General features: G+C 44.2%; 1 protein-coding gene across 1 annotated transcript in view; it reads left to right on the top strand.

Annotated features, from left to right (window-relative positions):
* The window catches only part of LOC138674679 (A.superbus venom factor 1-like), a 372946-nt gene that overhangs the window by 166688 nt on the left and 192794 nt on the right, over positions 1-13464 (top strand). The window contains exon 19 of the mRNA XM_069762494.1: positions 11161-11246. Within this exon, the coding sequence (XP_069618595.1) occupies positions 11161-11246 (86 nt within the window). The remainder of the gene's footprint in view (positions 1-11160; positions 11247-13464) is intronic.

The following is a 13464-nucleotide window of genomic DNA, read 5'->3' as shown; positions in this document are numbered from 1 at the left end:
TCATCCCAAGACTGAGGACCCTGCCTAAGTAAGGAAATTATAACCCCTACCCGCTGAGTCTCATTTCCAGACGATAGAGGTCTAAGGGAAAACAATAACTTACAGCTTTCCCTGAACAGGTGAAATTTATCTTTTTCGCCAGAAAAAGTGTCAGGAAGCTGAACCAAGGGTTCGGCAGAATGCAAAGCAACATCTACAGACTCTCTGCCTCACCCTGGAGCTGGCTGAACTATTTAAGTCCTCTGTAGCCTGTGGGCCAGTGTCAGCTATAGTTCATTCTGCACTGTTTGAGCTCCTGACCTGATCCCTGTAATAGTGTTCCTGTTTGCCTCTGACTGCCTGCACCCGTTTATGACTTATTCTGACCTCTGGCCTGTACCCCGACTCCGTCTTACGTCTCATGTTTTGGTTACCACGTTCCCGGTAGGTTCTGACATCTTGCTTGTCCCCGACGATTCTCTGCTTGCCCCTTCTGTACCGCGCTGCTATCTCTGTGTATGACCTTGGCTTGTTTCATGTCCCTTTCATTACGTGTGACACCTGTGCTGTTGTTCAGTGTTGCTGTGCTGTGTGTGCAGCCTCCTTTCCTTAATCAGCACCCCCTGGTGGAGGTTGCTGTATACTGCACTGCAGCAGCACATTACATTATAGCTGACCTGACATTTAAAGGGGATTTTGTCATTTTTTTTTTCTCCGGTCATGGATCCGCTTTGCAACTTGGCGGATCAAGTGTCCAGTTTGACACAGATGGTGCAGGATTTTTTGGTGGAACATCGGGCCCTTGTCACGTCTCATGCTCGCTTACAAAAAGAACTGACAGAGACTGTTCTGACCATGCAGGGAACCACCCCCCTTGCTGTTAGTCAACCTGGTGAGGATTAACTCCCACATGACCAGTCCAGAGACAAGAGAGCTGAACATAATCTCAGAACTGGATCATGACAGTCTGTTAGTGTGTCTTATAGCAGCCAGCCATGTTCTGCCACTTACATTGTGTAGTGTAATACACTGGGCCTGAGTTTTGTTGCAGTCTCCCCCCCCCAAAAAAAAAGGGAGATATAAATTGGCACTAAGTGGATCTACGTCAGTTCTGTTTGTCGTATATCTTCCAGCCTCGTTCTGCCACTTACATTGTGTAGTGTAATACACTGGGCCTGAGTTTTGTTGCATTCTCCCCCCCAAAAAAGGGAGATTTAAATTGGCACTAAGGTGATCTACGTCAGTTCTGTTAGTTTGTCATACCTCTTCCAGCCACGTTCTGCCACATACATTGTGTAGTGTAATACACTGGGCCTGAGTTTTGTTGCATTCTCCCCCCCAAAAAAGGGAGATTTAAATTGGCACTAAGTGGATCTACGTCAGTTCTGTTAGTTTGTCGTATATCTTCCAGCCACGTTCTGCCACTTACATTGTGTAGTGTAATACACTGGGCCTGAGTTTTGTTGCAGTCTCCCCCCAAATAAGGGAGATTTAAATTGGCACTAAGTGGACCTGCGTCAGTTCTGTTTGTCGTCTATCTTCCAGCCACGTTCTGCCACTTACATTGTGTAGTCTAATACACTGGGCCTGAGTTTTGTTGCAGTCTCCCCCCCGAAAAAGGGAGATTTAAATTCTCAACAAGTTTATATACACCTTCTACCTTGTTTTACAGTACCATATAACAGTTGTTATTTTGGTTAAATTTTTCCAAAAATGAGGAAGTCTGGTGGAAGAGGCCGTGGGCGGTCGTTGCCAGCCTTTACTGATGGTGGTGGTGGTGGTGGAGCATCTGGTGGTAGTGGGAAAAGCAAAATAGCACCAAAGGCTCGAGGTGTTGAGCCAGCATCATCATCTGGCTACACAAGGCCTCGAAGGCTCCCTTATTTGGGAGTAGGAAAACCGCTTTTAAAGCCGGAGCAGCAGACAAAAGTTTTGGCTTTCCTTGCTCACTCAGCCTCTAGCTCTTTCGCCTCCTCTTCAGAAGGTTCAAAATATATAAGCGCTTCCTTGTGTCCTTCACCCAAACCAAAAGTGAAGGATGCGGCAGGCGACACTACAGTTTACTCCGTGGAGCTCTTTACACATACCGTGCCTGGGTTAGAGAGGGAAATTGTTAAAAGCCCATTACAAGATGAATCGGACATGGAGTGCACAGACGCACAGCCACAGCTAGATTATTGTGCTGTTCCATTGATTCAGATCACTACATTGCCCTCGCAGTGTACTGAGCCAGAATCTGACCCTGATGAGACTATGGTGCCCCGTCACGAACGCTATAGCAGCTTACACAGTGACACAGAGGAAGGTGCACATGACATTGAAGAGGAGGTGATAGATGACCCAGTTGTTGACCCAGATTGGCAGCCATTGGGGGAAGAGGGTGTCGCTGCCAGTAGCTCGGAAGCGGAGGATGATCCGCAGCAGCCATGTACATCGCAACAGCTTTCATCTGGCAGGCCCGTATCAGGCCAAAAATGTTTGTCAAAACCAAAAACAGTTTTAGGACAGCGTGGCCATCCGGTGATAGTAGCACGGCGTGCAATGCCTGAAAAGGAATTCTATAGTAGGAAGAGTGCAGTGTGGGAATTTTTTAACCAAGATCCGAATGATCAGTGCAAAGTTATCTGCAAGAAGTGCTCAAAGACCTTTAGCAGAGGGAAGAATCTCCTAAATTTAAATACAAGTTGCATGCATAGACATTTAACCAGCATGCACTTGCAATCCTGGACTAACTACCAAACGTCCCGTACCGTTGGTGCACCTGCTCAGAATGAAGGTAGTCAGCAACGCTACATTGCTTCCCTCACTGTAAGCCCACCGGTTAGGACACCACCAGCAGCAAATGTGGAGGTATTGTCGCAAGGCCAAAGCAGTCAGGGAATCACAAGGTTCTTGGTAGGAAACACTGTAGGTAGGCCAACATCAAGAATACCATAACCAACCCTCATTCAATCTGCCATGTCCACCACCACCCCCGCTAGTTCCACCATATGCAGCTCTCCAGTCCAGCTCACCCTACAAGAGACTCTCGTTAGGAAAAGAAAGCCCTACCGGTTGATTGAAAGCAAAGCTTTCAAAGCCCTGATGGCCTACGCAGTACCACGCTATGACCTACCCAGTCGACACTTCTTTGCGAGAAAAGCCATCCCAGCCCTCCACCAGCATTTCAAAGACCGCATTGTCCATGCACTCAGGCAATCAATCATTAAAAAGGTGCACCTCACAACAGATGCATGGACCAGTAGGCATGGCCAGGGATGTTACGTGTCCATCACGGCGCACTGGGTTAATGTGGTGGATGCAGGGTCCACAGGGGACAGCCATACTTGGACACTTCTGCCTAGCCCACGGTCTAGGAAAGTTTGCTGTAGGCATTCGCCACCCCTCCTCCTCCTCCTCCAGAAGTGAAAGCTCGTCCACAGAGCACAGTCGAACGACCACTTCATCCGCAGCTGCCAGTGTTGCACATGAGGTGTCCCATTATCGAACAGCTAGTGGTAAGCGTCAGCAGGCTGTGCTACAAATAAAGTGTTTGGGCGACAACAGACACACCGCGGAAGTACTGGCCGAGTACTTGCAGCAAAAAACTCAGTCATGGCTGGGCAGTGTACATCTTGAGGCAGGCAAGGTAGTCAGTGATAACGGAAGGAATTTTATGGCTGCCATAGCCCTTTCAGAACTGAAACACATACCTTGCCTGGCTCACACCTTGAACCTGGTGGTGCAGTGCCTCCTAAAAAATTATCCGGAGTTACCAGCCCTGCTCCTGAAGGTGCGAAGACTTTGCCCGCACATCCGCCGGTCGCCCGTACACTCCAGCCGTATGCTGAACCATCAGCGATAGCTGAATCTTCCCCAGCACCGCCTAATAATCGATGTTGCAACAAGGTGGAACTCCACACTACACATGCTTCAGAGGCTGTGCGAACAGAGGCGTGCTGTCATTTATTTGTGGGAGGATACATATACACGGGCAGGCAGTTGGATGGCAGACATGGAGTTGTCTGGTGTGCAGTGGTCGAAGCAACAAGACCTCTGTCAAGTCCTTCAGTGTTTTGAGGAATGCACACAGCTGGTAAGTGCAGACGACGCCATCATAAGCTTGAGCATTCCACTAATGTTTCTGCTGATGCAAAGTTTGATGCACATCAAGGAGCAGGCATCTGCACCCGAGGATGAGGGAAGCCTTGATGACAGTCAGCCATTGTCTGCTCATGGAACTCTCCTGGACGAGGTGGTGGACAAAGAGGAGGAGGAGGATGATGGGAATGAATATTTATGGGAGGAGGATGCTTCTCAGGGGGAAATAGAAACTGGTGGCGTTGCAAGGTCAGGTACAGGGTTTTTGTGGGCCACAAGTGATGTTGATTTGCAAGAAAGTGCTCCTCAACCCAGCACAAGCAGTGAATTTACACCTGGAACATTGGCCCACATGGCTGAGTAAGCCTTGCGTATCCTTAAAAGGGACCCACGCATTATCAAAATGATGACCGATGACGATTGCTGGTTGGCCTGCCTCCTGGATCCACGATACAAAGGAAAATTACAAAATATCATGCCACATGAGAATCTTGAGCAAATATTGGCTACCAAACAAGCAACTCTTGTAGACCGTTTGATTCAGGCATTCCCAGCACACAGCGGCAGTGATGGTTCTCACACGAGCTGTAGGGGGCAACATGGCAGAGGTGTTAGAGGTGCACAAATCCGAAGTGGCGTTGGACAGAGGGGTTTTCTGACCAGGTTGTGGAGTGATTTCGCAATGACTGCAGACAGGACAGGTACAGCAGCATCAATTCAAAGTGACAGGAGACAGCATTTGTCCAGTATGGTTACTAACTATTTTTCCTCCCTTATCGATGTTCAACCTCACAGGTCATTCCCCTTTGATTACTGGTCATCTAAAATAGACACCTAGCCTGAATTGGCAGAATATGCATTACAGGAGCTTGCTTGCCCAGCTGCTAGTGTGCTATCAGAAAGAGTCTTCAGTGCTGCTGGTTCAATACTGACCGAAAAAAGGACACGTCTGGCTACCAGAAATGTTGATGATCCAACCTTCATTAAATTGAACCAATCATGGATTTCAAATTATTTTGTCCCACCTTCCCCTGCTGACACGTAGCTTGCCTGAAAAATGTCTTGCTTTTGGCCTCCTCTTACTGACTGCTCCAATTCCTCCATTTGCAGCTGCTGAATGTCCACCATAGGCCATTTTTATACCTCCCTAAATGGGCTGACTCCCCCCACAGGGCCGTGGTCACCACTTGGTGCAAGCACCCGTGCGAGTGCCTTTGCCTGGACAGGTGGGTGGGCCCACTCTTGGGCGACGGCACTGGCACAGGGTCCTTCATAGTACAATGAAGTGTCTCTGATGGTGGTGGTGCACAACCAACGTCAGACACACTGTCGTAATATGAGAGGCCCTGTGCCAGTACCGCCGCCCACGAGAGAGTGTTCCCCCCAGCTCGAACAGTGCTCTACCACTTGCAAAACTTACCTCTCCCTGTTCCACCACTGTGTAGTCTGTGCTGTTAAATCCTTCAATGGCACTGCCAATACAAATTTGTTGAAATTATAGATGATAGTTAAAATATACAGGGGCCCTGGCCTCCATTTAGACCAGTTAATACTTTGCACCAACTACCACTGTCTGCTACTCAGCAGAGGAGCCCACCCCTGTAACTAGCTATGCCACCAGTTTATTTATGAACAATTTTTTGGCAGACATTTAGCCCACTTTATTATTTTGGCCTACTAACTGTGTCAGCCACTTATTACAGTTGTCCTCCACTGAACAAAGCAATGCCGCCTGTTTAGTCCTGTTACCAATTTTGAACTGCATTTAGCCTACTTTATTATTTGGGCCTACTAACTGTGTCAGCCACTTATTACAGTTGTCCTCCACTGAACAAAGCAATGCCGCCTGTTTAGTCCTGTTACCAATTTTGAACTGCATTTAGCCTACTTTATTATTTGGGCCTACTAACTGTGTCTGCCACTCATTACAGTTGTCCTCCACTGAACAAAGCTATGCCGCCTGTTTAGTCCTCTTACCAATTTTGAACTGCATATAGCCTACTTACTTATTTGGGCCTAGTAACTGTGTGAGCCTATCATTACAGTTGTCCTCCTCCGCTGAATAAAGCTATGCCGCCTGTGTACTCCTCTTACCAATTTTGAACTGCATTTAGCCTACTTTTTTATTTTAGGCCTACTAAGTCTGTGTGAGCCTCTCATTACAGTTGTCCTCCTCCGCTGAACAAAGCTATGCCACCTGTTTAGTCCTGTTACCAATTTTGAACTGCTTTTAGCCTACTTTTTCATTTTGGGCCTATATCTGTGTTTCCTCCTCATCCTGCCCATTGCCCAGCCACTGCTAGATGAGTCTGCTGGTACATTGACCCAGACCACTACATTCCCCTTGCACTCTACACAGCCAGAATCTGACCCTGATGAAAGTCAGGTTCCCTTTCCCGCATACTATACCACCTTACACGGGGACAAAGAGGAAGGTGCAGATGAAAGTGCAGGTTCCTTCATCAGGTGGGGGGGCATACACGTTGGCACTGGCACAGGGCCCCTCATAGTATGCAAAATTGTCTCTGGCAGTGGGAGGAGCTGCCCGCCATCAAACACACCGCCGTACTATGAGGGGCCCTGTGCCAGTGCCAACTAGTGGGCCCCCCTGCTTGCTCAGGATCACAGCACTTGCAAAGGTGAAATACTTACCTCTCCCTGCTCCACCGCCGTGACGTATTCCGTGTTTCCTGGGCCCACGAAAATCTTGAGCCAGCCCTACCCCCCACTACTTTAGCCAAATGAGCCCCTGTTTTCAATGCCTAACTATTATTATAAAGTAAATTAAGATTGACAAGCTTAAGAAATAAGAATTTATGTTTTGGGCATTAAAATTGGCACTGTAGGTGTTTTCCTGTCCTCCACTCACTGCCGACTTTGATTCCCCATTGACTTACATTGGGTTTCGTGTTTCGGTCAGCCCCCGACTTTTCGTAAAAATCGTCCGATTTCACCCGACCCGACTTTTGAGAAAGTTGGGTTTTGCGAAACCCGACTCGATCCTAAAAAAGTAAAAGTCGCTCAACTCTACATGTTACTTTTTAAAATAATTACTAGAATAATTTTTAAGCTCTTTAAAGGGATTTTACCACAAAACCAAGTTATATAAGTTATGAGCTCCAACAGAATTGGGAGATTGGTACTTTTCCAATACTTAGCATTAAGGGTTTAGCAGAAACGAATGTATGGAACGCTAATGTTCTGGTTTTAGGAAGACTATCGACAATGAGTTTAATCCCCTGGCGTCACACTTGCTTTTGACTTTCATGACAAACCAATTTTTGTCAATTCTTTTAGTGCCACGTATCTGGAGCACTTTTTAATCCTTCTGTGTCATAGTTGTATCTGACAGTGGTGTACATGTAACTTATTACTTTATTAACTTCTTACTGTGAACAAAACAGCAATTCTGCAACAGTTTTTTTTATATTATTCTCCATTATGCACAGCAGTGCTATCACAGGAGGTGAGTATAAGTGTTTTTATTTTAATGGGGGCAAACACTCAGATCAAGATGAGGTTGTCCTAGGTGATGACACTGGGTTTGGATCCACTGCACCACTGACTGGGCTTACCCTGGAGGGGTGTAACTAAGTGACTACTTGGTCTTCACTAGAGCCTCTGATGGTGAGGATAGGCTTGGGCCGTTAGGGTTGTCACCGGGTACCACTCCAAACCAGGGTGACCAGTCAATAGTTTTGGAGAGTAATCTTCCTCACCTAAGGACAGCTATCCATTCAAACTTAGGTGCTGTAGTTTCTGAGCTTCACAGGGCACTGACGAACATAATGCCCTTTGCCTCCACAGTACATGGACTCATTTTCTCAATACTTTCGCTATCACTCTTGTACAGAAATTTTGGCCCACTCAACTTGCATCAGCTCAATAGCAGGAGTTGTGGCCTACATCAGCAAGAAATACAGGGAAGTTGTAGCCAGCCTAGGAGGTCTACAGACATGAAATAATACTTGAGCTTGTTCTAGAGCTTACTCATGGAAATGGAGATGAATCCTAGCAACCAAGTGTATAAGAACATCCAGATAGGATGATAGATCTCTGCCTGTCAATTCATCCTTAACCCTAATGTTCTGTTCGGGTCATAGTGATCCGAACAAACTTTTTGCGGCCCTGTAGATTTTTTTCTGTAAGTCTATAAAACTTGAGACTCCTTGACTTTTCCTCATTTGGGGGGACCTACCTATGAGTATTTTTTTTTTTTTTTTCGTTTACTTTTTGCTACACGCAAAAAGTTACACTTGTTGTGTTCGGGTCATAGTGACCCGACATCGTTTTTTACAGCTGTGAGGCCATATTTTCAGTGAAATAAAGGAGTTATAACCTCAGTTGGGTCTATTTATTGCATCTACTATTGTATATCAATTGATTTATTTCCTAAATTATTTCAATGGGGTCGTACACGCTCTCTACCGGGGGTATGCATTGAGATCTGCGCACCTTAAAAATGGCTTTATATTGATTATTTTTGGTGCGCAGTCTATTCTAAAATGTAGAGTGCATCCGGAGAGATCACTAGGTGCGCACTACACGTGTATATTATGCACAGAACGGACTGCTCAGAACGCGCTGTCTAAGACGTTTTTTTTTATGTAAAGCTGAGCTGTAAAGTCTTGCAAATAATTTTTTTTTGCTAAGTAAGTCTGTCTTCCTGGCTTATCTGCTTGTTTTCAGAAGGGTTCTTATCTTCTCTGCTCTTATCAGTACACATATGCTAGCCCAGACATGTTACCTTTCAGTTTCTTTGGAGAGCAGATGTGTACATACCTCTGTTCCAGGATATCTCTGTTCCAGGCAGTATCTTTGTTTTCTACAGGTATGTTGCTTGTTATGCTTTTACTAATCAATTCTATTATAGATTGTATATTGTAAAGGAATACTTTTATTTTATTACATTAGTGTTATTACTGTGTGATACACTGCTCTACACTTAGCATGATAGATTGCTGGATATTGAGCACTGGTATGCTTTGATGTAGTATAGAAGCTCTTATTGTTTTTTCAACCAAAGGTGGTGTAGACACATTAGACCAACTCATTGGTACATATTCCTGCAAAAGAAAATCAAATCGGTGGCCAATGATTCTCTTTTACAACATTCTGGATTTGTCAGCCTATAATTCTTTTGTGTTGTGGAGGGAAATCAATCCCAATTGGAACCCCAACAAACTCCATAAAAGAAGACTATTTGTAGAAGAACTGGGGAAGTCACTGGTTAGGCCTTATATTGAGAACAGAAAAGTTACACCAAGAACAGAAGCAGCAGCAGGCCTGGTACAAAGCATCCATCAACATGCCCAGGACAGTGAAGCCATGTCCTCCACAAGCGCTTCTACCCCCATGGCCTCTTCTGGCATCAAAAGAAAAAGATGCAGCTATTGCCCTTCTACTTGTGACAACAAGACAAGTATAACATGTTCTGGCTGTAAAACATTTCTATGCAAAAATCATGTGTATTGTTTTTCATGCAAGAATCCGTAAATTTATATGATCATGTAAATATATTCACATTGTAATGTTTATTATCTTTAATTTTTTATCACAAAATGTTTGATTTGATTGTTTTGTTTTGTTTTTTTACAAAATATGTGTAGTTTTCTATTTTCGTTTTGCTCATTGATCTGTTTTTTCAGAATAAAAACAAAAAAAAAGATTTCTAGTTCATTTTTCTTTTTTTTTTTTACTACCAAACATGTTCACAAACATGTTTGGTAGTCTAGTAAGCAAAAAGTATTAAAAAAAATGGAGTTAAGAGTGTCTAAAATCAAGGTTTAATAAGCCGGGTCATAGTGACCCGGAACACTACAAGTGTATAGTAAATGCGAACAAAACAGCAGGGTTAATTCGACGAGAAAGACCCTACCATAATGGGTCTTATAGTCTTAATGGACTATGTCTTATAGTCAAAATGGAAGAGATGATTGAAGAGGTTCTGGAAAATTGAACACTGCTCATAACATCTCTGTTACTTCCCTAAGTTGCAGATCTCTGGACCCTAAGCTCTCAAATGGCATTTGCCCAATCCAGGGCTTGTTCATACAGTAGCAAGACCATAAACACAATCTTGGTTTGGCCCAATGGCAAAAGATGGAAGTGGAAGCTGGAGCTTAGCTGCTCAACCAAAACCTGTAGCATTAGGTGGTTCCCCTAGAGAGGATGTCAGTTCTGAGGAGGGATGACCAGTCATGGTAGATGTGCAGGACAGGGTGGAAACTGAGGTGGACAAATCCTGCAGCTGAGTTGCCACCACATTCATTGCCTGCGTCAACTGGTTTTGATGTTCTCATTTCGAGTGAACTTTCTGAAACAGGACTTTTACATTTAACTTGGAGTCTCTAGGTCCCTATTTGTCAACGAGGTACATGGCCTGAGCTTACTGTGACGAAGGTGGGTGTGGACTAAACTGCTACCTGGTCTTCTCTAAAGCCTCTGATGGTGAGTGTAGGCTTGGGCTGTTTGGGTTTTCACTCAACAGCACTCCCCGGACTTGGAGCAGCTGACCAGTGGGTCACAGGCACAAATACTAAGCACAGAGGGTGAAGACAGAGACATGGTCAGGCAGTCTAAGGACAGGGAGGGTAGCACAGGTTCAAAATACAAAGTCAGGGTCAGGAGAGAAGAAATCAGACCAAGCGAGTAACCAGCTGGGTCATTAACAGGAGTGTCAAAACAATAATGACATGCAACTAGTGATGAAATGCAGCTAGGACCTAAGCTCAGGCAATATGTGGAGGGTGATGCTGCCTAATATATCCACTGCTGGCAAGGAGTTGTCAAGGAAGAAAAACTCTGTAGAACACAGTGGATTTAAATTCCTGCAGAGTCTGGCAGTGCCTCCCTATAGCCGGGTGGAGACTCTCCAGCAACAGGAAGGTGTAACAGTACTGGAAGTGTTGCACGAGACAGCTCAGCAGAGATGGTCTGATACTGGGATGAGCAAAACGGTGCATGCAGTGAGTAGAAGGGCGATTGCAAACTGTTCAAGTCACTGGCATGACATCTTAGTATTGGACAACCCCTTTAAAGCAATAGATCATGATGGTCATAGACATTTCTCTGCCACTAATGAAGTTTTCATTTCTTTAGAATTTCAACAAAAATACTTAGCATCTTCTTGAAGGACTCAATCACTACTTGGGAGGTCCTGGCAGTGAGTCTCTCTCCAAATAAAGGTATGAACTCTACCCTCTCCTAGTGTATCCTCACCCATCCCCTGTAGACTGTGAACCCTCGCGGGCAGGGTCCTCTGTTCTTCTGTACTTATGTGTGCCTTTATTATACTTGTCTATATTTGCCCCTTTCACATGTAAAGCGCCATGGAATAAATGGCGCTATAAAAATGTACTGTACAATAATAATAATAATAAAGTGTTCTATATCTTCTAGGAAGATGGTCAGGGGCATTGTGCATGTTTCTGGGTGCTTAGGTTTTATAAAAGAACCCAACGACTAAATTATAAACTATTATCAAGCAATATACTGAGATACTTTAGAAGAATATACAATAATATTTTAAGAATGCATATCTGGCAATGTTAACAATATTTACAGTAGTATATTTTGATATTTAAAAAAATCACACCCATGTATGATATGACTCACAGGCTCCAATTCATCAAGACCATCAATTTTCTCACCAGTCTTGATCAGGGAGTGTTTAGGAGTCAAACGCTCCTGAATCGTTAAGAAGCGTATGCCTCGTAATGAATCTGTAGCATTTATCTATTGATCCCACCAGAGATCTTAATAGTCTCTCGACTTGAGTAAGATAACTTGTAAAAGGACATCACAGCTCATCATAATTTATTAGAGCTGAGGTATTATGTCCTTGCCGAACCTCCGTCCCCTTTGTCGGACCTGGGAGAAAATGGCATCAGAAGCTGCACATTTTTTGTGCAATTTCAAGTTTTGGCAAAATGTTGTGACCTTTTAAAGTAACCTATGCCAGAATTTAGGTGACATTGTTTTGATGAATCTGAACCATACTGCATTCATGTTTTGGGGATTCCCATAAATGAGAAAGTCATTGAGCACATAATGCCAAGAATGGGCATCATATTGTACCCAGAAACTGATAATCCTATTAATAATCAATCTACAAGCCACACAATTCGTAAGGAAAAAAATCAAGCTATTTGTCTACTGTAGCCTTGTTAGCATCATTAATCTACATACAGTTGTGCTCAAAAGTTTACATACCCCAACAGAATGTTTGCTTTCTTGGCCTTTTTTCAGAGAATATGAATGATAACACGAAAACTTTTTCTCCACTCATGGTAGATGTTTTGGGTTGTCATTATGATTTAAAAAGAGAAAACACAGTAGTTTGACAATAAATGGCTTCACCCAACCACTAACCATGAATGGAGAAAAAGTTTTGTTGTTATCATTCATATTCTCTGAAAAAGGCCAAGAAAGCAAAAATTCTGCTGGGATATGTAAACTTTTGATCACAACTGTAGTTGGGCAATAATAGAGGTATTACATCATTATCGTCTGGTGAACAAGGCAGTGATGATGATATTTGCTCATATATTATTTTGGTCATGTTAAGCTTTGTCTGGGCCGAATACAATCGTTGCCTCTGGCTTGAATTCTTTGAAAATTACAAACTGTACCATTCTCACTTCTTTCACCACCATGGATCTTGAACAGGCTTATCTGTGGTTTGCTCCAACACTTGAAATGTTCACTTTTTCCTGTGGTCAGGTGATTTGAACAATGCATCAAAACAACATCCGATGACACAATGTTCAAGTCACCTGACTCTGCCAATCACTGATCACAGCAGCCTTAGGACAAGTGAACGGTGAAACCATAACGTCCGGTTCCGGTAAAGAATACGGAGAAACCTGCACCGTTAGCAGGTGAAAATTACATTTTCTCAGAATCCAAACTGTAGGGGGGAGGAGGGGTTAAGATTGTATATTGCCCGGACGATCTTTTTAAGAAGAGCAGCATCTAATATTGAGTATGTTGTGACTTTGCATGGTTCATGACTGTTGGAAATCTCCTTATTCTAAACAAGTTCTAAGTTACTGTATGTAACAGGGTCTACCAAGCTGGGGTACCTCTTCTAGTACCACCCCGTGTTTCCGGAGATCCACTCTGCTTGGCTGGAGTCTGAATGAAGGATGCTGGCTGGAATTGCTTGGTTACATGGACTCATATAAAAGATCACTGCTTCTCCACGTATTTCTAGTCTGACAACACTTTACTCACAGGACACAGAATATATCACACAGATACAGAGGGCAGGCCAATAGAAAAGCGGCAGGCCAGACATACATTACAATAGCTGCAGGTGGCCGGAGCCTGCCGATATTTACTGTGGGAATTACAAAGGTGGAGGGGGGGGCGGACAAAAGGGAAATATTGTGTCCCCTCTGC

This window comes from Ranitomeya imitator, chromosome 4 (assembly GCF_032444005.1).
Source record: "Ranitomeya imitator isolate aRanImi1 chromosome 4, aRanImi1.pri, whole genome shotgun sequence".
NCBI lineage: Eukaryota > Metazoa > Chordata > Amphibia > Anura > Dendrobatidae > Ranitomeya > Ranitomeya imitator.
This window is presented reverse-complemented; position numbering and strand designations above follow the sequence as displayed.